The sequence below is a fragment of the Dysidea avara genome, chromosome 13, assembly GCF_963678975.1.
Source record: "Dysidea avara chromosome 13, odDysAvar1.4, whole genome shotgun sequence".
In the NCBI taxonomy this organism is placed as follows: Eukaryota; Metazoa; Porifera; class Demospongiae; order Dictyoceratida; family Dysideidae; genus Dysidea; species Dysidea avara.
The window spans coordinates 17,980,242-18,006,951 of record NC_089284.1 but is presented as its reverse complement, the minus strand read 5'-3'; the positions used below and the strand labels follow the sequence as shown (position 1 = coordinate 18,006,951).

At 39.7% G+C, this 26,710-nt stretch overlaps 3 protein-coding genes across 5 annotated transcripts; 2 read left to right on the top strand and 1 right to left on the bottom strand.

The window, feature by feature from the left end:
* Positions 1-2,624: 2,624 nt before the first annotated feature.
* On the top strand, positions 2,625-15,403 carry LOC136243516 (lariat debranching enzyme-like). Of its 3 annotated transcripts, none has more exons than XM_066035020.1 (13): positions 2,625-2,895; positions 2,945-3,061; positions 11,908-11,982; positions 12,117-12,199; positions 12,584-12,791; positions 12,881-12,988; positions 13,329-13,523; positions 14,181-14,320; positions 14,366-14,420; positions 14,825-14,888; positions 14,943-15,020; positions 15,055-15,099; positions 15,145-15,403. In XM_066035020.1, exons 1-13 carry the CDS (start codon positions 2,890-2,892, stop codon positions 15,294-15,296), a joined length of 1,326 nt encoding a protein of 441 aa, XP_065891092.1. In that variant the 5' UTR covers positions 2,625-2,889; the 3' UTR covers positions 15,297-15,403. The 3 variants fall into 3 exon arrangements, with proteins under 3 accessions (XP_065891092.1, XP_065891093.1, XP_065891094.1); XM_066035021.1 differs by having other exon boundaries at positions 2,627-2,895; positions 15,067-15,099; XM_066035022.1 differs by lacking the exons at positions 2,625-2,895; positions 2,945-3,061 and having other exon boundaries at positions 11,913-11,982; positions 12,127-12,199.
* Positions 15,404-16,855: 1,452 nt separating this feature from the next.
* Positions 16,856-20,292, bottom strand: LOC136243512 (uncharacterized). The gene is made up of 6 exons (XM_066035014.1): positions 20,101-20,292; positions 19,605-19,729; positions 18,164-18,272; positions 17,847-17,938; positions 17,240-17,294; positions 16,856-17,152 (listed from the first exon to the last, which is right to left on the bottom strand). Exons 1-6 carry the CDS (start codon positions 20,249-20,251, stop codon positions 17,013-17,015), a joined length of 672 nt encoding a protein of 223 aa, XP_065891086.1. The 5' UTR covers positions 20,252-20,292; the 3' UTR covers positions 16,856-17,012.
* On the top strand, positions 20,226-26,684 carry LOC136243510 (uncharacterized). Its single transcript, XM_066035012.1, has 13 exons — positions 20,226-20,345; positions 20,852-20,968; positions 21,018-21,092; positions 23,037-23,119; positions 23,166-23,373; positions 24,028-24,132; positions 24,420-24,614; positions 25,291-25,433; positions 25,481-25,535; positions 25,956-26,022; positions 26,073-26,150; positions 26,196-26,258; positions 26,406-26,684. The coding sequence occupies exons 1-13, from the start codon at positions 20,340-20,342 to the stop codon at positions 26,654-26,656; spliced, it is 1,446 nt and encodes a 481-aa protein (XP_065891084.1). The 5' UTR covers positions 20,226-20,339; the 3' UTR covers positions 26,657-26,684.
* Positions 26,685-26,710: the final 26 nt, after the last annotated feature.

The window sequence follows — 26,710 nt, the reverse complement described above, 5'->3', positions numbered from 1 at the left end:
TCATCCACCTCAATGTCAAGTAGGTCCCAAACATAACTAAAGTTTACTTCATGACCCATCAGATTGTCTGGTAGTGCCTAGTCTTGTCAACACAGACTGTATTTTTTCTTTTGCCATTTGGTCGGGATAAAGATCTTTCCCGACCAAATGACACTGAAAAGAAAAAAATCATGACAGTCTGTGTTGACAAGACTAGGTAGCGCTACACTACCCATTAGCATACCTAGTAGCCAGATCCCAAACATAGCTAAGGTGTGTACTTCTCAGTATAGTCTCCCAGAAAATAAATAATATTCAATTTTAATCTTTAAAATACATGACTGCTCTATTAGAGTATTTGGGATGTTGAAGTCATACTACTTCCCTCGAGGGGTCCGCCACGATTCGGAATCACGTCGAAGACCTCAGGAATCACTGGAATCAATCAAGGAATCATGGAATTATGGGAATCTGAAGCGGAATCAACTTTGTAATTAGAAATATTTTGAAATAAATGTTATGAAAATTATATCGTAAATTACCGTTTAACACAGTATAACACACTCATAAGCTAAAGATGCTAACTCTCACTTGTTTTGCACCAGGTTTTACACTTTGTGTATACGCCTACGTGTATTACAGTGAGTGTTCCTGTGCGTTTCTAGTGAGGTTTAAGTCTTCGCGAGTGAGTGCGAGCCGTCGCAGAAGCAGCTAACTACAGCCACTATATACTAGCTAATTCATTCTCCGTCAGCTGGCTGTTGGATCGAGGTTTCCCGGATTCCAGAACATCCTGTAATCTAACAATTTTCAATAACAGCTCCTACAAGTTCTCAGTGGGGCCCGGATCCGGTGTTCCCAACGAGACTTATACTAACCCTTAGCTAACTAGCTTGTTAATGAGTTGCAATACATTCTTACTATAATTATTGCAGAACTCATATGGGTGAGTATATTACAATATAGATGTAAAATCATGAGGCTACAAATATAAGCTATAAAAATAAATTACAATGTAATATGTTTCAGAAGTTCCTTAAAAGTATCTATATTGTCACAATTTATATCACTAGGTAGAGTGTTCCACAATCAAATTGAAGCAGGAAAGAAACTGTATTTATAAGAATCAATAGCTGTGTCTGGCTGTATAAATTTAAGTTCACTACTTCTGGTATACCTTGATCTATGAGCTATATAATCAGGAAGTGATACATTCGCAATGCTATGAATAATTTTATGGAACATCTGAAGCCTTAAATGTTTGAAATGAGTTTCAATGGTGCTCGAGTTAAGACGTGATAACATGTTTGATACACTGCTGGTTTGATATTAATCATTCATTACAAAGCGAGCTGCACATCTTTGCACAGACTCAAGTTTGTTTTTGACCGTCTGCTGTAAGGAGCCCATGCTGCAGCTGCATATTCCATTGTGGGCTTGACGTAAGTAAGAAACAGGTCGATTCTTTGATTTTACAGGAGCAGTTTGCAAAATTTCTCCTCACAAAACTTAATACAGAGTTTTCCTTTTTGCACACATTGTCCACATGTTGGTTAAAAGATAATTTTGAATCAATTGAGACTCCCAGGTACTTGGCACACTGAACCACAGTAAGTTGTTCTCCATGAAGGTGGTAACTGGAGTATATAGGGTTTCGTTTAAGAGTTATAGATACAACCACACATTTGTCAACACATAGTTCCAATATCTGTAAATCACCTTGCAAATCTTTAACATCTGTTAAACTATCAATTCTCCTATATAGAATGCAGTCATCAGCGTATAAGCGACAAATAGAACTTAATTCGTTAGTGATATCGATTTGATTGATTGATTGATTTTTAAATTAGCCTCAAGTCAGTCGGCAATGCCGTTCTTCCCTGACTGAGGAGGAAACACAAAAATAGCATACATATACACATATAAACTACAACAGCACACACACAGACTGAACAAAAAATTACAACACACACATAGCACATACAAAACAATTAAGCAAATAATTTACAAACATAAAAATCATCAACAAATTTTACACAAATAAGAAAATAAATCGTCCTGAAAAGTTGGAGATGTTAACATGTCGTTAGGAACTGCATTCCACCAGTGGGCAGCTTGAGATCTAAAATGCTTTTGAGTAAAAGAAACTCTACATCTTGGTGGCTGTGCAAATAGCTGTGTAGTATGAGTAGCATATTGATATCATTTATGTATGTAAAAAATAGCAGAGGCCCTAGTACAGAACCTTGTGGGACACCACTCAAAACATCACAGGGGGTGGAAGTGCAACCACCACACACAACACTCTGTGTACGTCCAGTCAGGAAAGATGTGATCCAGTTTAAGGTCTTTCATCAGGGTTAGCTAGTGTTGTGACGGTGTCCACTGACACTTTTGTCAGACGCAGAAATATAGAGCTGCCTGCCCAGTAATGATAAAATAAATAAATAAAAATAGGCTATTGCCAGCGAATTTGCAGCGGCTCGAGTCCATGCCAGGTGGAACTTAAAATGACTTCGGTACTCACCAGTAGGTTCAGCAGAGGTAGCTAAAGTGATACACTGTGATAGTCACCATTCTGGCTCGCCTATAGTACAGAATCCATTCTATGGAATCGTGGAATCAACTTGGAATTACAGAATCAGCCTTGGAATCAGCCGGAATTATTAGAATCATATGGAATTATAGGAATCCCTTTTGGAATTAGACGGAATAAAGGAATCGCGAGGAATCGCTGGCAGAATCAGAGGAATCAGAGGATTCAACGTTCGGAATCTAGGAATCAACTGGAAGTACGCGGTGATTCCGAATCACGTCGATCATAATCCTGAGTGGCGGACCCCTCGACTTCCCTTCACTGAGTTTCACCCAGTCAACGTCAACCGCGAGGTCTAGTCACAAACCAAATCGATGAAGGTGAACAAATATAGTAGCCTTAGTTCGTTTATCTTGACGGTATATTCAGGTCGCTGTAGTAGGATGTAGCCATGGAGAGATGGACACGATCTACGATACCATATTACAGCTGGAGGCACGTGACAACACTAAAGTGGACGTTTTGCTGTGTTGCGGAGATTTTGAGGTGATTGGATAGGGTATTTGATATTTCTTGGGAGTCTCTTCACCAGGGGCTTCAAGCAGTCTCGCGCAGCCAGACCACTATTTCAGTGCTGGGGCTTATTGATTGGAGATTATAAGCGCTCGCGCTGAAAAGGCCTTTTCGCCTTCCTAACCTAGTTTCACGTAGCCAGACCCTTTTCTTTCTTTTGTGTGGGGGCGGGAAAGAAAAGGGTCTGGTGAACATATATAGTATAGCATCGTCGTTGGGCTATCCCGAGATTGTGGGGATTCTACTGCGCAGCTTCCGGATTGTTAATTGGCACGAATGACGTGATTCGCTAATATTTGCATCTTGTTACCATAGCTACTTCTGAAATATCTATGGTAACAGGGCGCAAATGCAGCAGATAACATCATTTGCACCAAACAACAATCCAGAAGCTGTGCAGTAGAATCCTTACAATCTCAGGATAGCCCAACGACAATGCTATACTATGTTCACCAGACCCTTTTCTTTCCCCGCCCCCACACAAAAGAAAGAAAAGGGCCTGGCTATGTGAGACTATTCCTAACCCTAAGGTAGGGTCCACAATGTGAAAAATCGATATCTGTAATACTCCAGTTGTAATAGTATTGGTTAGTTTATAAATAACAACAACAATCAATCAACCATACAACAATGTTAGTACAATCGGTCCGCCACGAGGTCCTCACGTGATCAATCCCCGCCACTGACTTCTCGCGCACGCGTGCTCCTACATCTTCCCCCTCCTTTTTGTGCTTTGCCAACAAACAAAAATCTTCCTGGCTTTCTGATCACTTGCCCATGCTTAGTGGTGACCTTTGTGGACACTTTGTCATGATCAGCTGCCTGCTGTCCATTGTTAATCATCCTACTAGGAGTGTGGTCAGCCTTCTGTCTATGAATCTGTGGGCGTCATCGCCATTTCCCACCATGTCCCAACCATGGATTTCCTTCCATTATCAGTGGGCTGCACTTAGATAGCCGTTGCCTAGAAACATTAATTGGCTCACCATTACAGTCACTCATTGGCCTAATTATAGCATTAGTTGCTGTCAGTGACTGAATACGGAAAGGTCCCTTGTAACTTCTGTCTAGACGAAATCTAGGTTCAACCTTCAACATACAAGGGTCTCCCTCCCTGAGATGACTGTCAGTAACACTCTTGTCATAATTCTTTTTCTGCTTCTGCTGAGCTTCACCAATACTCCTCTGTGCTATGCTTCGTGCACTCTGTAACTCCTGAAATAAAGACCTGCCATACTCTGTCTCCGATCCAGTGTGTGGTACTTAGTAACTAGTGGAATGAAGGACACTGAGGAAGGAATGTGTGCATCACGACCATAAACCAAATAAAATGGGGACTCACCTATTGAAGAATGGGGAGTAGTCCTGTAGGCAAACAGCACTGGACCCAACAAGGTATCCCAGTCGTGTCCTCCCTTTGAAACCAGTTTAGTCAACATCTGCTTCAAGGTACGATTTAGTCGCTCCACCAATCCATCAGTCTGAGGGTGCCCCCAGAGGTTGGGAGCTGGGATACGCCAACCAATCTAGCTGTTTCTTGCAACACTTCTGAAAGGAATTCTGCAGCTCAGTCGTGTATTATCCTGTTTGGCACACCATGTTTCCAGATGAAATCCATCCAACATTTCGCTACAGTTTCAGCCTTCCTATCTGGAACAGCATAAACTTCTGGCCACTTAGTTAAATAGTCTTGTATCACCAATGCATACTTATTGCCAGCCTTGCTCATGTCCATTTCCTTGAAATCCATTCCCACACATTCGAAAGCTCCTCCCACTCTGATACTCTTCAAAGGTGGCCTCTCCTTACGTCCTTGTCCTTGGACAGAAGCACACGTAACACAGCTCTCACACTTCTTGTGTGCATCACTCCCCATGCCAGTCCAATAATAGTACTGTGCCAGTCTGCCAACTAACTTCTTGGTTCCAAAATGTCCTGCAAAATGTGTATCGTGGTGCTCACTCAGTAGCAATTTTCTCAGGTGCTTGGGAACAACCAGTCTTCTCCTAGGAGACCTAGAACTCTCATAATACAAAACTCCATCAACCAACAGATAGCCTTTCTCCTCCAGAGCTGGCACATTGTTGGGGTCTGCCAGATCTGTTCGCTTCTCAAGACACTCTATTATCTTCAGTAACTCAGGGTCCTGCCTTTGCTGAGTCTCGACCTGACTCATGGTTTGGTCTTCAGCTAGAGTAATTTGTAAAACATTATCAGTATTAACCTCCTCCACTGGAACTGGTGACCTGGATAAGGCATCTGCCACACAATTAGCTGACCCTGGTTTGTATTCTATCCACAACAACAGTAAGAATCTTGAGATTCTCAGGTACCATCTAGCTAAAAGACCTCTGGTCTGGCTCTTCATATAAGACAGGAAGGAGCTTACCAGTGCTTGATGATCTGTGTAGACTGTTGTAGTACTGCCTATCAAATAGACTTCAAAATGCTCAGCTGCAAAGATCAATGCTGCAACCTCAAGCTCTGTTGGAGCGTTATCTGGCTATTGGATCAGAACGCCAACATCATAGTAGTGAAGGAAGGTTGTCAGCCACTGCCCAGTTGGGAATGAGCGAGCGGACACGTGTACCTGTCAGAAAAGGTAAAGCACCACCAGTAGATTCTTACACAGATGAAAGCTCAGATGTTCTGCGGGAGGACTGGCTACCCACTTTTGAGATTGCTGCTAACTGGAATGAATGGATGGAGGATGAGAAAGTGATTCAGTTGGCAGGCCATCTGTGGAAGAAGGCATTACAGGAATGGAACGTGCTTGATCAAGAGGATCGCTCTAATTATTCAAGGGCATGTCAGTTGATGCAAGCCAAGATGGATCCCGACAATAAGGCTATAGCTGCCCAAGACTTTCATCACACTGTGCAAGAAGAGAATGAGCTAGTTATTGATTTTATCCGTCGCCTTGAAAGGACCTTTCGAAGAGCTTATGGTGGAGATAAGTTGTCTAATGAAACCAAAGATGCCCTGTTGTATGGACAGTTGCAGGAAGGCCTAAGCTACAATCTCGGTAGGACCCCTAAGTTGTAATACTCCAGTTGTAATAGTATTGGTTAGTTTATAAATAACAACAATCAATCAACCATACAACAATGTTAGTACAATCGGTCCGCCACGAGGTCCTCACGCGATCAATCCCCGCCACTGACTTCTCGCGCACGCGCTCTCCTAAAATCCTCCAATCAACTACCTAACAATTGTCATAAGTGTAACCAAGAGTAAATAATGGAAGAGAGAGTATCCAACTGCCATATACTGCATCAAAAATGTGCACGTCAAGTAGAGAAGCCATCCTGTAGTGCTTTCAAAGGCAGTGTTGAATGAAGTAATAAACACCTTCTAGCTTAGACTGTTTGACTTCACTTCAAACAGTCTGAGCTAGCAGGTGTTTATTACTTCATTCAACACTGCCTTTGAAAGCACTACAGGATGGCTTCTCTACTTGACGTGCTCATTTTTGATGCAGTATATGGCAGTTGGATACTCTCTCTTCCATTATTTACTCTTTACTCTTGGTGTAACTTACATAACACCAGTGTGGCAGCCAAGTTTGTCACTTTTTTCTGGTAGAAAATGATACAAATGTCTTAAAATTGCGTGATTTTTCATTGCAGCAGTTCATAGGGTTGTTCGTATGCCACAATATTCACTCTCAACATTGTTCAAGTAGTCTATCATCAATTCAAAGTATTGGTGGTTTGATTTTATTGGTCAGTTTCTGGTGGCAGCACGATCTGTGCAGCTTTTTGGCGACAGACAAAATGTTTCTTCCTCTGGAGCACAGGACAAGCAGAGCAGCAACTGCTCTGTGGGTCAGCAATGACCAGTACTAGGTAAAGTACCTGCATGCGGAGTATGGTTATAATTGAAGCTTGTTAGCCATCTGGCTGAGCCATCTATATGCTGAAATTCGGCCAAAACAATGCGATTTTTCAGACAAATACCAGAATGGTTGATACATCAGTGAGACAGTCTCCAACAGCGAGGATACGAAGCTTATAAACACCTAACAACATGGCTATCTCGCCCCAGTAAACGCATAGAGCAATCCAATGCATTAAAAGGCACTCATGTGATCGAAATTCAAATCGCGGAAATACCCATGAAATCGGTTTCATTTCTGAATAGTAACCATGCAGTGTGCTCCTTTTGTAAATATTTGTGTTAATTGTTCACTCAGACGTGGTCTGGGCCAGTGCAGGTGTGTTTTATGCTGAGATGGCATCATAGACTGCAATTGAGAGCAAACTTCTTTAGTGAGAGAGTTGTTAATGAGTACCATCTGATGTAGTCTCAGCACCTACTATATCTTCCTGTAAACAAAAACTTGATGAGTTCTGGGAAGTTAAGGACATGGATATGAACAAAGGCCTGGAACCTAAACCTTTATTTTTGAATTATTATGTATGTAGCTACATCCATAAATAAATAAAAATAAAAATAGGGAGAGTCTTAGACTGCTGGGATAATCGAGATGCTGAACCTAATGCACAGAAATTGATTGTCACTTGATTCCAAGTGATTTTAAGGTCATCAGAATAGATTATGGTTGTATTTTCTGAGATTTGAATATCGATCACGTGAGTGCCTATTTCATGCATTGGATTGCTCTATGCGTTTACTGGGCGAGATAGCCGTATTGTTAGGTGTTTATAAGCTTCGTATCCTCACTGTTGGAGACTGTCTCACTGATGTATCAACCATTCTGGTATTTGTTTGCAAAAATCACATCATTTTGGCTGAATTTCAGCATATAGATGGCTCAGCCAGATGGCTAACAAGCTTCAATTGTAACCATACTCCGCATGCAGGTACTTTACCTAGTACTGGTCATTGCTGACCCACAGAGCAGTTTTACTGCTCTGCTTGTCCTGTGCTCCAAAGGAAGAAACATTTTGTCTGTTGCCAATAAGCTGCACAGATCGTGCTGCCACCAGGAACTGACCAATAAAATCAAACCACCAGTACTTTGAATTGATGATAGACTACTTGAACAATGTTGAGAGTGAATATTGTGGCATACAAACAACCCTACGAACTGCTGCAACGGAAAAATCATGCAATTTTAAGACATTTGTATCATTTTCTACCAGAAGAAAGTGACAAACTTAGCTGCCATGCTGGTGTTATGTAAGTTACACTTAGCCTAACACATGACAATTGTTAGGTAGTTGATTCTGTTGATTGGAGGATATCGATTTTTTGAGTTATGGACCCTACCTAAGGCAAACGCCTTTTCAGCGCAGGCGCTTATAATCTCAAATCGATAAGCCCCAGCACTGAAATAGTGGCCTGGCTGCGCGAGACTAAGCATGCAGATCAGCAAAAAGATGTCATGATATTATATCAGCATGACATCCTTCAGGCTTGTGCTGGTAAAACTAATTCACAGTTTATTGTCAGAGGATTTTCATGAGGGTGGGCAATTGTTTATACCAATTTCAGAAAACTTGGCTATGCTTTAATACTCCTGCTAAAGACACATTCTGCACCTAGTTAGGGTCCGCAATCCAAAAAATCAACTTTTACAAATTGATCCCCCTACCATTGTGGGATGTTCATTGTAGCATCCCATTGCTAGATCCACCATGAAAACGGAGGCACGATTGTTGCTTCACAGAACTATCGTTTTTAGTATCTCGTGAAATGTAAAATTATTTTGTACTCCATACAAAGAACTGGATGAAACTTGCTACTCAGCCAGATCATATCCAGAGTTGTTGTAGTTAAAAAGTACACACAGAAATAAGTAAATGATTTGCTGAGTGCCCAGCACAGGGTTGCTTTCTTTGAAAAAACAGACAAAGAAATACAAAGTTTTGATTCCAAACTGCCCTACCACCCAGGGAAAAAGAAGCCAACTCTTCCTCATAGTGTTTAGATAAGGTTGGGTGCATAGTCTGTCTATGCTGTTAGTTTGGAACAGATCTGAGACTTCTCACCATCTGGGTGACAAGCATCAAAAATTCCTGCAGAATTAAAGAATCGTGTCGCGCTTTCTAGTCATTTCCAGTACTTCTGCAGCCACAACAATCATTACTTATTGACTAAAACTATGGCAAAAGATGTCCCTGAACGTTTGGTAGCAGCGGTTGTCAATTATTATTTCATCCACAACTTCCACGCCTCGCTCTAAGCTATGCACCACGGAAGGCAGCAAAATCGTCCAAATTTGACCTCACCTCTCACACTCCACAGCAGCTTCAAATCTTCACTAGATCACCCTACATCACCATTAGGCTGCAATAACTCCCAAAACAAGCCAGAAAAACTTTCATTTTAGATTTGAGCTCCTGGCGAGCTGCTCGTATACTGCATCATATGAAATCACAGAAACACCAACTGCTACCACTACCAAATGTTTTGAACCATCATTTATCATCAAAATTAGGTGACCAGTGTGGCATCAGAAGTTCTGGAAAGGACTTTGGCACCATTAAGAGAATCCCTTGAAATGATACATGGAATTTTTGACGCTCTTCACCCAGATGGTGAGAAGTCTCAGATCCTTTTCAGACTAACAGCATAGACAGACTATGAAAACGAAACATGAATTTTCGAATTCAAACTGCCCTACCAGCCAAGACAAGAAAAGCCAATTCTTCCTCATAGTGATGTGATAAGGTTGGATGCATTCTGCTTTTTGAAGAAAGCAACCCTGTGCCAGGAACCCAGTGAATCGTTTGCTTATTACTGTGCGTGCTTTTTTAACTACGTACAATAACTCCAGATAATAGCTAAGTAGCAAGTTTTATTCTGTTCTTTGTGTGGAGCACGAAATTTAAAAAATAATTTTTGCATCTCACGAAATACTAAAAATGATATTTCTGTGAAGACAACAATCGTGCCTCCGGTTTCATGGTGGATCTAGCAATGGGATACTACAATGAACATGCCACAATTGTAGGGGAATCAATTTGTAAAAGTTGATTTTTCGGATTGCGGACCCTTAAAGGATCCTAGAATTTTATATTTGCACATGCATTGCTAATTGAAGCATGTGTACTTTCTTACTGCACAACTCTGCTGAGTTTGACTGATTTATTATAGTATAGTTATATGACTACTCCATTAGAAAGGAAACAAGCTGACCAGCATATTGACAGCCAGTGGTGGGGGTGGTGGCAAAGGCAGTCCAAATTTTTTAAATCTTGGAAGGGAGGGATTACAGTAACAGTGAAATCAAAATGGAGCTTGGTCTACCAATGTACCTCCTTTACTACACCTGCCTATTCATAGCTGAGCTACAAACCATGTAGCAGCTGTTGATACAGCATTTTACATACAATCCAATAAACTCACATGATAAAATGATGATTAATAAAAATTTTCAAAGTACCATGTGGGTAGTGACAATAAACAGTGAATTAACTTTGTCTGGCCTAATATTGAAAGTGTTATATATCACTGACTAGTTGTATATCACTAGCTACAAGTGTACAATAGTAATCATTGCATGGTGTGTGCAAACTACTTTATAATTGTGGCAATTCATTACAATTACCATGACGACCACAACTGGCTCACACAGTACATAGGACTACAGAGCCTTATACACAACTTAATTGTCTTGTATCTGAGATCTCTTCAGTGTCAACTTCCTGGCTCCTATCATGGCCACACAGTTTATCTTGCAACAGTGGAATCACTGATTACCATAGTAACCATAAACATTTTACAATTATATACATGTAATACCTGGAGTCCGAGTGCCCTTTCAGAACCACTGTTTGTTCTTCATATACAACTTTTCTCAGTTGTTGTCCAAAAAGAATCAACTGTCTTTCAGAGCTCCGTTAAAAGTTTGAATGAGAGATCATGTGACTGCTGAAGGGTTGGGTGGCTCTTGATATTTTGCTAGTTCTGAGCATACCTCAAAGTGCAAGACACCTCATGAAGCCTAGATTGAAGTATAGTTAGTGAAAGAAATCCTAGGAGTGAAGAAGATAGTGAGATTACAAATGTTGGGCATTGAGAATTGTGTCTAAGGCGTGAGAGTTTTGTTAACTCTGTACCCTGAGGTGTCACTTAAAATGACTCTATTAGTCTCTGGAGGGGTATACACAAGAAGAGAGATTGTATGTGAAATACTTAGCACAAGTTTGGGAGCCTGAGTAAGTGGCTGTGTGTTATATGTTCTGACTGGTCCAATCCCTGTTTCACAGGCATTAGTCTTCTTAGAGGTCCCCTAGATAGTGAGATAATAACAATAATGTAGATTTGTCAGTGAATTGCTGTAGTCCTTGACATCATCATGAATTATGTGGTCAATATTATAACTATGGGGTAGTGTTGATGTTGACATATCTTACTACATTTATGGGTTTCTAAATAATCAGGCATAATTGGGTGGTGACATACTCTATCATAGAATTACATCATGATAATAGTATGTCACAACATCCCTAGCTTAACATGCTGTAATGGCTGGAAGGTTCAGGAGGCTCTAATCTCTTCTTGGCTCATTACGTTAATGATAGGACCAAGGAGCCTGGGAAGATAGGAGGCTTTAAACCCTGTACTTAGTAACTTAATCATAAACGTGTTCACCTAATGTGTTGTTTTTTGTATGAGGCCTGCAGCATGTCTAATAGACACGTGTAAGGTAGAACCCCCAACCTGGGGCAGACTCTGCTTGCATGTCTTTTGTTTGTGTTTAAACACAATTTTAGGTGCTGACAATTCCATTAGAAATATTTTTTGTGAGGATACTGTACTTGGTGGGCCAACATTGTGCATTTATAACCCTGTAACAATGGGGAAAGCAGAAGGGGTTGATATAACCAAGTGTCCACTGTGTACAGGCAATAAGAAATGAAGCCGATCTGAGCTGTAAGGCTTGTCCAGAAAAGTATCGGAAGATAGGAACATTTTATAAGGTGTGGTGTATGTAGTATGTTGTGTGGTGTATGTTGTGTGGTGTATGTTGTGTGGTGTATGTTGTGTGGTGTGTGGTGTGCGGTGTATGGTGTGTGGTGTATGGTGTGTGGTGTATGTTAAAGCAGTTTTACAGTACTATATAGGAGAGAAGAAGGCTCCAGTTCTGACAATAATGATTGGTGGAAATCATGAAGCATCCAACTACATGTGGGAATTGTAAGTTGTGTATTTATATTTTTGTATTATGAGTGGAAACCATGATCCTGTCCACTTGAGCTCTTAGTAATATCATATGTTAATAGTTACTGCTATTTCAACATGCACACTATTAACTTTTTATTTCTTGCCATACCTGCGTTGACTTAGCTTCATGTGACTACTTGTCATCTTATTACTTCATCAGTATTGATGGTTTCAAAACAAACAAAAACCCAAAGCACATAATGGATGGAAGAGTCTTAACTCACTCAAAGTGTTGTTTGATGCATTAACAGATTGAATAGTGATTGCCTGTGTAACAGGGCTGAAGTGAACACGAGACAGATACACATACACTGCTGTAGGTACTCCTAGTGACGTCATATTATCATTAATATGCAGAGGATATGGAGGGTGGCTGGCTCCTAACATTTACTACCTTGGCTATAGTGGAGCAGTTCAATTTGGTGGACTGCGTATTGCTGGATTGTCAGGGATATTTGTACCACACGATTATGAATGGGGCCATTTTGAGCTGCCTCCTTATGATCAGAAGAGCATCAAGACTGTCTACCGTGTTAGGAGTTTTGATTGTTACAAGTTGAAACAGGTGTATTGTGTGTGTAGTGTGTGTGCGTGCGTGCGTGTGTAACTATGTCCCCGTGTTATGTTGTTATGGGATTGTGTCCATGTGTGTAGCTCCGTCATGCTGATATTGGCATGAGCCATGACTGGCCAACAAGAATTTATCACTATGGCAACACAGAAGAGTTCCTACAGATGAAGCCACCAGACTACTGGGAACAGGTACACCATCAGTTGTGGTCTGATCACCATCGCAATGTTTAACATAACACCACCTCAAGGAATATGCAATAACTGGCTAGTAATGACATGTTTACAGACTTCATCCAGGTTTGTCTGTATACCATGGACAACAATTGTCCTGATTGTGAAGGTGCCCACTTTCAGGGCGATATGCTATTGTAAATGTCTCTGCATTTTTTTGTGATTCCAAATGCTATGCTAGTTTTCTTTCACAGCAAGTCTATACCTTGGCTTGTTTCCCCTTCCCTTCCTGGTGAAACACTTTTATCCAAAAATGCAGCTGGCTGCTTGTGATTGGTTGTTTTGTGTATATGTTTAGGTTAGGATGAACACATTGGGTAGTCCCCCGGCTGAGGAGTTACTCACATCACTCAGACCACTACACTGGTTCTCTGCACACCTTCACTGCCGATTTGAAGCCTCATACAAACACTATTCATCAAATAGAGAAGTGATCTCCACTACTAAGTTCCTAGCACTTGACAAGTGTCTACCAGGGAGACATTTCCTAGAGGTGAAATTTGTGTACTAGTTTGTATATTGTCATGGAACGTGTAATGTACCAATTGTGTCTGTATATCTCATTGTCCTATTGATAGCCATTTGCATGTTTACTTAGACATATATGTTCAGTAGAACTGTAAACCATTAAAGCCTCACCAGAAATACATTACAGTGATCATGGTGGCTTGCAAAATAGTTTCTGAATCCATGTGTCCATGTCAAGATTACTAATATCTGCTACTGAACTGTTTGGTTGCTGGCACTACAGGATAGAAGAAAGTGTGTACGATGCTTCAGTTACTAAAACACAAATGTCTTGTCAGTGCCTTCAACCATTAGGCAAAGGTGTGGTACAAATGCATTAAAATAATAGAATACAAGTCCGATCAAGATACTCTAATAAAATAGTCAAGAGTAGCATTATTGTAAGTAGTCATTAAACTGTTTATCAGTTAATATCTATATTTGCTGATTCCACCCTCAGTACCATTGTAATGTGACTAGAAATTGTTTGGAGATGAAAATCAAGTTGGTCTTGACACCCATTAGTTAAATGCCTCTGCTGACTGTTTGTCCATCATACCCCACTAAACACATTCTAAACAAGTAGATGTATTAGATATCTTCACCTTGTGCAGGCTAGCAACATAACCTGTTCTTATTAAAGGTGATAGATGTTCCACATCGTGATGATGTTGCCCTTGAGCTGTGTTATGATCCTGACTGGTTAGCCATCACCAAGGCAACAGCCAACATGTTCCCAACCACAAAACAACAATGGAAACCCCCACGCCAATTAGAGCTGAAGTGAGTAAGATCAAGTGGTCCATGACATGACATCATCACTACAAGGAACACACCGGAGGATATAGAGAAAATCAGAACCGCATTTGGTGGATCATTTAAGGTAGTAACACTTCAGATATTTGGTTATCACATTATCACGAATGCACAAGCAAACTTTGTGGCAATTATGTACTCCTAACATCATGTATGATGTGTAGTTGTCTTAAGTTAGCAATAATTGGGATGGGATAGCAGGCGTATAAACACTCTTATCCACAAAAGTTATGTCCTATGAGTTGTCGAGTTAGTTGTTGTGTAAGGACATGCATTCAATAACCATGGTTGATTCTTTAATGAATATTAATGCTCTTTATCCTAAAGTTTCAAAGCATTGTATCAACAGATGTGTTACTTGAACTGCTGAATATCATCTAAATTTTCTTACCACAACAACACTAGATAGCTATATCGAGCTATTTCTGATAACACCTCAAGCCAGTTACCATGTTACTTGTATGGTTTCAGATTCCAGAGAACTTCCAGCAGACAGTACCATGTTATGACCCATCACAGCCTAGATCTCGTGCAGGTGTGTTTACTATCCATCTGTGTTTTGTCAGTCATTTCGACCTTTCCTATACAGTTGCCATGCCAACAGTTAACCCACAGACACAAGAATTTTGTGACAAGCTCGGCATCCTTAACCCTTTTGTACCTCCAGGTTAGTAACCATAGTAACAGGTTATCCTATATAGAGCCCACTGCAGGAGCAGCAGGTGTTAGAGGCAGACCTGACCAAAGTGAATAGTTGTTGCATTGGATCAAGATCATGTGATCTGATACAGGTGGTATCTTAGTTGATAATGAAGTCCAGAGCAGTCACACTCCTCCAATATTACCATCTGTTGATCTCCCCTTGGACAACATTAACCTGGTTGATAATAGTGAACCAGGGACTGATAATCAGCCACAACCAAGCACTGATCCATCTAGTTAGTTGAGTCATGTAGCAAAGAACAGAGTTACTCTACTAGGCCATTGTTCACCTTACTAATACGGGTATAGTATTTGTGTTGAACAGGAACACAATGATCTCAAACCTCACTTACCTAAATACCTCAATTACTGTGTAGCAGAATTTTTTCGAGTGGGAAAATCTTTGAAATTTTCATGGATCTACAAAATTTGCCCCCTGGATGGTGGCAATCCACGAAACAATTTCCCCTCATAAATCCTGCTATACAGTAAGGGACTGTTTTATTAGAGTATTTTGTCATTATTAGTGTGCGAGGAATGCTGTGTATAATCAGTGGTCTTCAGATAATCCAAACAAATTCACTCACGTAAACACTTTCTAGGAACACAATGATGTTTGGATAACTCACTAGACTATAAAGTTGTCTACCTGAGCTGAGCTTACAAAAACATTCAATTACTTCATGGATAAAAATACTCAAGTTCTTTTGATTCACTGAAAATTTCAAGATACATTATTTTATGACTAATCAAAGTTCTATACCTTTCCTGTGCTGAAGCCACAAAAGTGTACATAGTCTGTTATGGAGTCAAACCACACGTCTGCACTTATTGTCATCACTAATAATATGGTTGGCTGAAATGCTCATTCTCTTGAGAAAAAAAATTCCACTTTTCTTTTGTATCTGTTTTCTTAGCACTCCTTGCTCAACAGTACATACTACAGTCATTGCCACTGGTATGATGGTATCTTCCTACCATTAGAGATTTATTAACAAGATGTTTTGTGCCATTGAACCCATGGATCTGCACTAAAGTTAGTAAAGGGTATTGATTACCTGCTGTTACACCCCCAGCTACTTGGTCAGTGAAATAAAACAGACCCCAGTAACACACTGCTCTCACGCTTCATCCCAACATTCACCTCAACAACTCATTTCTACCAGCCTAGTCATGATCAAAGACTTGTGGAAGATTGTGTGATTAGCTGATGTTCACGTTGTTAGTAGTGTAACAGCCTAGAACATGAGGAGTGGGATACTCTAGCCCAGACTATAGTTATACACTGGAACCTGTTATTTGGATACTTGAGGAAATTTAGGTTCTAAAGCAGTGGTGGATACAGGGGGGTTGCAATGGTTTCAGCTGAAACCCCCTCTGAGAATAGCCCCCCCCCCCCCCCCCCAAATTTATTGACCACTCATTGTGTGGGTGATAAAATCACCACGAGTTATACATAGTGTGTTATAGAACTTATAGTAGGACTTTCTACTGGCGAAACTCATACTTTTACCTTTGAAATCACAATTATGGTGTTCAACAGCAGGTTGTGACCTTTTTTGTTTGTTTGTTTGTTTTGTTTTGTTTTGGTCTTCGGCTTACAGCTAGGCTGAAGTTGACGTGGAACCTGAAACCCCTTCTGAATATTTCTAGATCCGCCACTGTAAAGTGTCCCTTAGACCACCCTATATATAGTACATAAACTGACCTTGATAATCAGGACACTATTGGTTGGTCTTAAGCTGTTTATATTACTCAGGTTCCTCTACAGTTCACCCCTTGTTCCAGTGAACACTAACACATGTTTAGTAATGTCACAGATACTATAGCATGATAATGTACATGATTACATGTGACATATTATTACTCTAACAGGCAGTCATCTAGGGTAGTTCCCATAGTCATTGAGACTGAACAAGACTACCCATCACCATGACACCAACACAGATTTCCATGGTTATGAGTCATCAGACCTGACAGAATCTTGTTCTGATTGAAGCCCACCAATAGGGAGGATGGTAAATGACAAAGCCTTTGACAGTTGCTCCTCTGAGATGGTGTGCATAAATGTCATGAAGTGTTCAATAGTGATGTAACCTATAACAGAGCAAAACTGAAGGATATATTCTAATACTTTAGGTGTAGCACCATATACACAGTATTTTGAGGCCCACATATACATACCTCTCTGCTGTGGGTCCATCACTTCCATCACAACATTAACCTTGCTTGCTACCTCCTGTGTATGCACAGAAAATAATGATGACATCGTATGTAGCTCTCTTATAAAGGATTTTCCATATTAACGTCAACACTGACCAGCACCACATATACATACATGGTGATGACCATCATCTCTGGCACCATCAAACAGTGGATGACGACACTATTAAATTTTTTATTAAACCACGGTAGAAAAAATCCTCCATAACAAGGACACATACCTTAAGGTGACTAAATTTAGCGGTAACTAAATTTAGCGATATATTTTGTTAAATTTAGTACAGCGCTAAACCTACAAAATGTATGGTTAATTGATTACATCAATTCACAAAATCGCTAAATTTTGTATGTGTTAATTTTGCAAAATCGCTATATTTAGTATATTGCTAAATTTAGTCGCCTTAATGTATTTGGTCCCAACAGATATGACTTCATATGTTTTTGCCTCTGAACTTTTTTACTGCAGCAAAAATGGACCAAAAAGTGTTGTGTCTCCATTATAGAGAGGTTGGACCAATTTTACAAGAGCCAGACAAATACCACGCACACACACACAACACACTCTTACTTCATCTGAAGCATCAGGGAATGCATGGTTTATAACATATTTAAGTCGCTCCTTAGTTAACCGATCATTTTCAGCCATCCAGCCAAAATATCCTAACAGCAAAGTCATTTATAAGACACTAGATACTGTACATGGCTCACACTAAAACCTGCTCTAAATGTGGTGATAGTAGGATGTGCTAAACCTGTGACCTACCTAATAGGGTCACTATATAATAAGGTCACCTGTCTAGCCACCTGAAAGTGGTTTGTTGACTAGATCAGAGCAGATAACTAGTAACACATACCCTACCGCACCACTACTAGTACACAACATACTCTTCAGCTTATCATCATTGTCATCATACTGGAAGTGTTTCATGCTAGTCAGGAACTTATCAAACGTTATCAATTCAACATTGCCTTCTTGTCCCATCCTACCCCAAACCTGTACAAGGATAATACAAGACATAGTCACTGTAAAAAGTCTTGTTTTTATTAGTTAAGTACTGGGGGCAAACAGAGAACGTAGACATGTACAAGGTATCTACCACAAATCAATGAAAATCATTTGATACAGTGGTCACCTGTAGCTTCCACATAGATTTGTTTGTAAAGTGTCTAACCAGCTGAAAGTGTGGGACCAAAATGTGATCAGGTTACAGCTTCAATGTATTATTCTGTGTAACATGAAAGATAGTCAGAAAAAAAATTTTGTGGTTGAAGTAGATCTGACTGCTCTGTAGGGATGTCAAAACCCCACAAACATTATGGAACTTTTCCTCCTCCTTCTGTAAATTTCATTAAAAAGTGGCACAATGAGTTGAGCGTCCTGTAGACAGTGTAGGCATTAGATTTTCTGCTTCATAGTGATAACCTGGTCAAGGTAGTGCTCTTCTGGTGAGTTTCCTAATGATTAGGGTAGCTAGCTAGGTGTGTGTGTAAGCCCCAAAGTTAGATCCCTCCCTAGAAAATGCATGGAAAATGACAGCAGGCTAGTTTTGCTGATTGCCATGTAGAATAGTGTTCCGTTTTCATTCAGTGCAAGCTGTGACTACTGTATTAGAGTATCTCGATCTGATGATCTCACCACTCAGCTACACAGTAGATCAAGCTAGTGGCATGGCACAACTTGTTTTCCTATGGAGCTGCTATAAGTCCATTAAGCACCTCAAATAGTTCTGTGGCATTAAATACACTCCTTCAAGGAAAGTGTTGATAAGGAAAATTAACACCTTGGTGTGGTTTCCATGAAGAAGACAACCATTTAATTGAAAATAATATAAATGGCAAAGTGCACATACATCTGAACTACAAAAGGCACATCCCACTGGTGAGTTTGTTGTTGAGGTGTAAAACGGTGGTCGTGTACTGCTTTGTTTGGCCTCTAGCCTTGCGACTGTGGTCAGGCAGGTAGGCAGGCAGTTAGACAAAATTTCGAGTTATGGAAATTTAAAAAAAATCCACTATCCGGATGCCTGTGTTTTCTTGTTTTAAATGCTGTAATTTGAGTAAGACTATTCCGTAAAGGTGATTTTCAATGCATATGATATTTCCATAATGGTTTATAGACACTGTTTTTAGTGGCTTGTGATATCACTTTAGGAGAAACCCTACTAAACAGTACGACCATACTGTTTGATAACATAATTATGCAGTGAACTCAGGAAGAGCTTGATAAAGTGGAGTAATTTGTGCCTCGAATAGCCAACCACCATGGTGATATTAAACCTGAATCAGTTTATACTCCATATAACACACACCATGATACAATCACTACCTGTTTACAGAAGGTACTGGTGTAGATTGAGTTATTAGCAAACACTGATCTGTGCACATGACCATTCTTGTCCGGACCCAACTGGTGAAACCGTTTCCATAGCAACATCACCTCTTCAGATTTCACTGTCAAAAACAGTATATTATTATTATTATGTATACTTGTAAACCTCATACACATGAGTATAATTAATTAGTAAATTCATTTAATAACACGTTATTAAACAAATTTTATAAATTCAGCTTTTATCCAAATGTCATTCAGCTGAGGGAACTTACCCAATTACATAATCTCATGAAGATGTCAAGAGATTGTACTGAGACTATGTAATAGCTGAGGATAAAAGCTGAATTTATACACATCTACTCTGTTTCAATAAATTTTAAGTGACTGCCCCTTGCAACTCGTGTGGAATACTGAATGTAGCTTGGAAGTGGCAAATTCACACATTCATGGATAATTTTGCATAATGATACTATGTACATACAGTTCGTACTCTGGTATTTGTCCGCCAGTGAACTCGCGCTAGCTTGGTCTAGTTCGTCCCCTTGTGCTTGTTGTCTTGTTTTGCCGTGTTTCCTCCCAGTATCCGACCTCTGAATATTAACTGATGCTACGGACGAGCCAATAGATGTCCCTGCACCCATCACTTAAGCAAAGTTCTAGTTAAAGCGCATCCCTTAAAAACAATTGGGCACTATTTGGAATTGCTATAAAATTTTACTCTAGACCCTCATGAAGGTAAGCGTTGTGTGGTATACCGAGTACAACGACCATTGTGGTGTGTGAGAAGGTAAACGAGGGCCAGATCTCAGGTTGTGTGGCTCTCTGCCTTCTATGGTACAATCAATACTATTAGTACTAAGGCAATTATTATTATTATTTATCTGATTTGTCAAAAGACAGGGTGACGCCAAAAGGCAGAGCCTGTACAAGAGTGTTTCCGTAGAAGATACAAAACTAAAAACGGAGGGGACAAATACAGAGAAAACACAGCTACAAAAAAACCAAGAAAGAACACATACACATATAAATTAATTACAACAAAGCCCTCACTGTTTTATACTGATGAACTCTTGGTACAATAGATAATATAAAGATTGCAAATTGTCTGTGGATCAAACCAGCGTCTGGTCTGGTGGGAATATTCAGTGTTGATGTCAAGATAGTAACTGGGTTTAGTTGTGGATAACATGTTATTAGTAATCGGTCAATCAATGTGTTATGAGGTTTGTTTATCATTACAGATAGCTATAGAGGGGTGTTGTCATGGAGAACTGGATAAGATCTATGATGCTATACTGGAGCTGGAGTCACGTGACAACATCAAAGTTGACTTGTTGTTATGTTGTGGAGACTTCCAGGTGATGTTGTGTGTGTAGTGGATCACATGATCATGTTGTGTGATAATAGGCGGTGAGGAATGACACAGACCTCAACTGTATGGCAGTACCGATCAAATATCGTCAGATGAACACCTTCTATAAGGTGAGCTTGTCTGTGTATTGTACCAACATTGTCATATACAGCTAGATCATTTCGCTATTATTTGTGTAGATGATTATTTAGTCTTGTGCCCAGCCAGCCTGCATGGGGGATAATGCTGAGCCTGGAAGTGCAATCCATTCAGAATATTGGCTGGCCAATCAGAATTGGGTTGATGGAAAAGCAGATGGTTTAATTTTATTAGACTGGGTCGTTGAAGGTGTTTGTTGTCAAGCTGTGTTTTTCTGATCTCACCTTGCAAAGCCAAAAAGTCTTAAAAGATTTTTCACCAGAAATTAAATGAATGCAATCCTTGTTCCTAGTCTATTTCGAAGAGCATGTAAATGCTCCGTGATTCTGATTGGCCAGCCAATATTTTGGCTGGATTGCACTTCCAGCAGGCCCAAGAAACTCAAGCTTTGTCACCAGACGGTATTAGTACTACTACCACAGGCCTGAGACTCAAGGGACGACATTGAGCTTTGGATCCATTACATTTTTGTGAAAACATTTTCTAGATATACACAAAGAGTTTAATACATAAAGCATGAGGTTCAAGTTTCTTTCAAGATTCTTACAAGTTCTTGCAAGTGGTGCAAGAATTTTGTGGGTCTTCCATGATGTTTTTCCTAGAACAGTATACAGTACATTATACATACTGTAGTGACTAGGCCACTTTTTCTGTTTGTGAGGAAAAATAGTGTAACTCCAACATAGTCACCCAGATACTGGTAATGATAAGACCTGATGTAAATGATGCCAGCAAACTATGACCTATGCACAAATAGAAAAGGCGGCCCTGTCATATGAGACTAATAAGTGACTGGATTTGTGAAAGGTATGTTTTTCACACACAAAATTTGACCCATTTTTTTGAACTTTACAACTTTATAACTTTTTAATCCTTGCATATAATCATCTGAAAGTTTCCATGAGTGTAGCTACAGTATCTAGCTGCATTTTGATGTAAAGAGCAACTTAACCGGTATAAGAAGTCAACAGTTATGACATTTTGTTTGCTGGTATCATACAGTACGATAGTACTGTATAGTAGGGACTACAAATGAGTAGGCGTGACCCATGAAATAACATCACAGCCTCAATTTTTTGTGACAACGATGAGGCAGTATTGGTTAGGCAAAACTAAGCCCAAACAAGACTTCAGATCGATCCGAAATGCTTTCAACAAGTTGCTACGGAATTTTAAAAAAATTATTTAACGGAATTTTCTACTGAGTGACTGAGTAACTGACTGATGTATTCGGACAAGCGTAACTCGACAACGGCTAAGGCTTGATTTTTTCACTGTTCAACGTTGCTTCGGCCCGAGAGGTGCCTTTTGGCATACCACAGTACGTACCATGCATTCTTCATGGACTTACCAGTGTCTTCCTTTGTGTCCCATCTGACAGTGAAACGTGTCGATTTGGCAGTAGCACATGATGGCTTCCCTTCATAACGGAAATCGTCCATATTTTTCATTGTGGCTACTTTGATTGCAGAGGTGCTTTTCAAGCAGTTCTTGATTTGTACTGCTGTGTAATGGGTTAAACATACATGTAGCTGACAATGAAGCGTAATGGATACTTCACTTTTCAGACGATAATAGAGCTTTTCCATCTCCTTGATGACCAAAACAATTTTTTGTTTATTACACCGTATTTTGGCCATATTTATGAACATCAGTATCGAGCGTTCTATGGAGATATTTCCAACCGCTTTACAGGTTAGTGTGTATTTTTATATATGCTAATTCTTACCCAATACCAAGCCCATCCACCATAGCTTGGACTGTTAGTTGTTAGCAATTTACGCAGATTGGCTCATTTCAACTATAGGCCTGCTGCGTACAAAAAAAGTTTGTGTACTTATGTAAATGTGTGGAAAAAGTACATTTTTGCAATCCAGTCACATATAAACTTGCCACATCATCACTTATTTCACTAGTATTATTCGGGAGAGAAGAAAGCTCCAGTGTTGACAATCTTCATCGGTGGCAATCATGAAGCATCCAATCATCTTTGGGAATTGTATGTCATCATGCAGTAGTTGCCATGGTGATAATAACCTACACAGAGGATACGGTGGTTGGGTGGCTCCTAACATTTACTACCTTGGCTACAGTGGAGCAGTTCAGTTTGGTGGACTATGTATTGCTGGATTGTCAGGAATATACAAATATCATGATTATGAGAGAGGCCATTTTGAGATGCCTCCCTATAATGGAGGAACTGTAAGGAGTACCTACCATGTGAGAAAATTTGATGTATTCAAACTAAAGAAGGTAAGTGGCTTCTAGTGTGTGTTCTGTTAGAGTAGTTGTGTCTGATATTGCTGTTTCTGTTCTCTTTATTGCACACTTTTATTTTTGCATGGCAATAATAAAAAACAAATCACATGCAAAGAATTGATTTTAAAACATTAAAGTATAGTGATTTGATTGGTCAGAATCATTGTCTGTCTTATGCGCATGACTTCTATTTTATAACTAATATGTGTTCAGTCAGAGGAGATTGATCATGATATCACATGATCTCATAGTACAACACCTCAGTATCAGTACCAAATATTCTAATCTGTAAATAATTAGTAGTGTATCCATGTGTGTCCCAGAAACCTCACAAATCTTTTTTTATCAGCCATCCTTATACCATCCTTATACCATCCTTATACCATCCTTATACCATTCATAGTATTTCTTGTGAAAGTATTACCAGTATCAACACCAAACACCGTGTTTGGTTACATAATCACTGGAAATACATTAATTAGAGTATTTTGTGGAGTGTGTTTTATATTAGAGAGCTCCGAGGACCATTGGCTAATGACCAACATTCTCTGATTTGTATAGCAGAAGGTGTGGTAGGCTAATAGTTGTTGGTGTACATGTGTATTTTGTGTAAGTTTAGTACGTGTGTGTGTATGTCCATACCACTAGCTCAAACATGTTGATATTGCTATGAGTCATGACTGGCCCAGGAGGATCTATCACCATGGAAACACGGAAGAATTATTACGATCAAAGCCATTCTTTAGAGACGAGGTTAGTAATTTTGTCAACAATCATGGGAATATGTTGTTTAGCACAATATTTACTTTCACTGCGCAATATTTACTTTTACATGTGCAGTGATTGGTGAGATAATTTTCTTGACATCTAAGGATCTTCGTCCTTTGTGAATAACAGACAAATAGGCTTTTCAACTTTATATATGCACTGTGCAGTTCCAATTTTACACCCATGCACTGAAATAGAAATGATAAGAATACATGTGCATTATATAGAGGTGTCATATTCAATTATTTGTTACATGTTCTACACTGCCTCAGGTGACACACAACACATTGGGTAGTCCCCCAGCTGAGGAGTTACTCACATCACTCAGACCACTACACTGGTTCTCTGCACACCTTCACTGCCGATTTGAAGCCTCATACAAACACTGTTCATCAAATGGAGAAGTGATCTCCACTACTAAGTTCCTAGCACTTGACAAGTGTCTACCCAGAAGACATTTCTTAGAGGTGAAGTTTGTGTACTTTATGTATGTATAGGCCGGGGTGATGAGGAATTCCCAGGCTGCTTAGGTACTTGCCTAGCCTGTAATTTGTCCTGGGGAACTAGGTGGTTTGGGATTTCATCAGCTGTGTTCAAAGGAGAGAGTAGCCCCTAGTGTAGTATGTACACTGTAAACAAATGAAACTGAACATTCTTTACCAATAAAATTTTTGGTTAAGAACAAACCTTAAGATTTGGTTGACTTTCTGAAATGTCTGGTCATAGAACAAATAACAACAAAATATTGTGAACTTTCTACCATACACTTAGTGGATAACTAGTTTGACATTCAAACAAGACAATGATTAAAATGAATGTTAAAATAGTAGTTTAGGCCTAGTATAGTCAGTAACACATTAAGCAAACTTTTGAACATTTGTCCCAACCCTACAATGAGTAGCTCATCTGAAATATGGAGCAACAGTTTATAGTGTCAGCAACCATTTGTTGGCTGTTGCTGGCAGTACAGCCTGTCATGCAAATTTTTGGCATTACAAATGTTCAACAAGAACACTTGTTTTATCAGTTGCTAATAAATAACACTTCAGGCCAGGTAAAAGCTATGTTAGTGCTTTTATTTGTAATAAAACAGTCAGGATTATCTGTGTTGTTGAAGTACTAGTCACTCTGTTTTTATTAAAGGTGATAGATGTTCCACATTGTGATGATGCTGCCCTCAAGCTGTGTTATGATCCTGACTGGTTGGCCATCACCAAGGCAACAGCCAACATGTTCCCAATTACAAAACAACAATGGATACCTCCACTAGTGATGGATGATATCATGTGAGCCAGTGATCATGTGATCCATGACATGACATTATTACTACAAGGAACACACCAGAGGATATTGAGACAATGAGAACTGCATTTGGTGGATCATTTAAGGTAGTAATATGTGTAGTGTGTTTAGTGTGTAGTTGTCACACGGGGTAGTGTGTAGTTGTCACATAGGATAGTGTGTTGTTGTCATATGGAGTAGTGTTCTCAAGTGTGTCAGGCCTTGTCACATTGGGCATTCACAATCTATATGTTGTTTAATTGTAATGTGTATTCTAAGGATACTTGTATGTATTTCTTGCACTATAGTATGTACACAGACTTCACACTTTCATGGCTTCTCCACAGTAAATGTTTGTGAATGATTATGTCTTGAAATATTTTTAGCGGGTCCAGCAGTACTACCAAATCTTAAGAATTTGTGTAATTCCGTCCATGAGTTGAGTTATTGAAAGTTTTTGAGGAGTCAGCTCAGTGTGTACATACTTACCCTCACTCCTCAGTATTATTCTTCTAAATGGTTTACAGATTCCAGAGAACTTCCAGCAGACAGTTAAATGTTTTGACCCATCCCAGCGTATCAATCATCGTGCTGGTGCGTCCGTCTGTGTGTATGCCTTGATTTATTGTCTTTGATTGTTGCAGTTGCCATGGCTACTGTTAATCCACAAACACAAGAATTCTGTGACAAGCTTGGCATTGCTAACCCATTTGTGCCCCCAGGTTAGTTGGTTTATTGGTGATAATGTAAGACAGTATTCTAACTAGAGCCCAGTGGCAGTGCAGCAGGTGTCACCGAGTTAGCATGGCTGGGAGGAGACCAACTGCAAGGTTGGTGTGATGACTTGTTATAGTTAGACAAGTAGTTAACAGGATAATTTGTGTGCTTTAGATTTAGTAGCCAAGTTGAGCACACACACTAACTTAAAGCCACATCATGAAGGACAGTGTTACTATACTAGTCTCCTCCCACTACAGGTCTAGTAACTACTAATCCTGATCGTATTGATATTGATAGTGATGATGATGTCATAGCCACACCCACTGACCCTCCTCCCTTAGATACTACTGAGATGCTCCCCTTGACAACAGAGACAAGGAAGAGACCAACCAATGATAAACCAGTAGTGATTAAGAGACGTAATGCCTCCCTCTATCAGTCTAATGATGATGATGACATAACAGATAGCTCACATGATGTCACTGATAGCTCACATGATACTTATTAAGTAATATAAATGAGGTACAGTTGTTTAACTGTAGGTTGGATGTTGAGAGGGAGA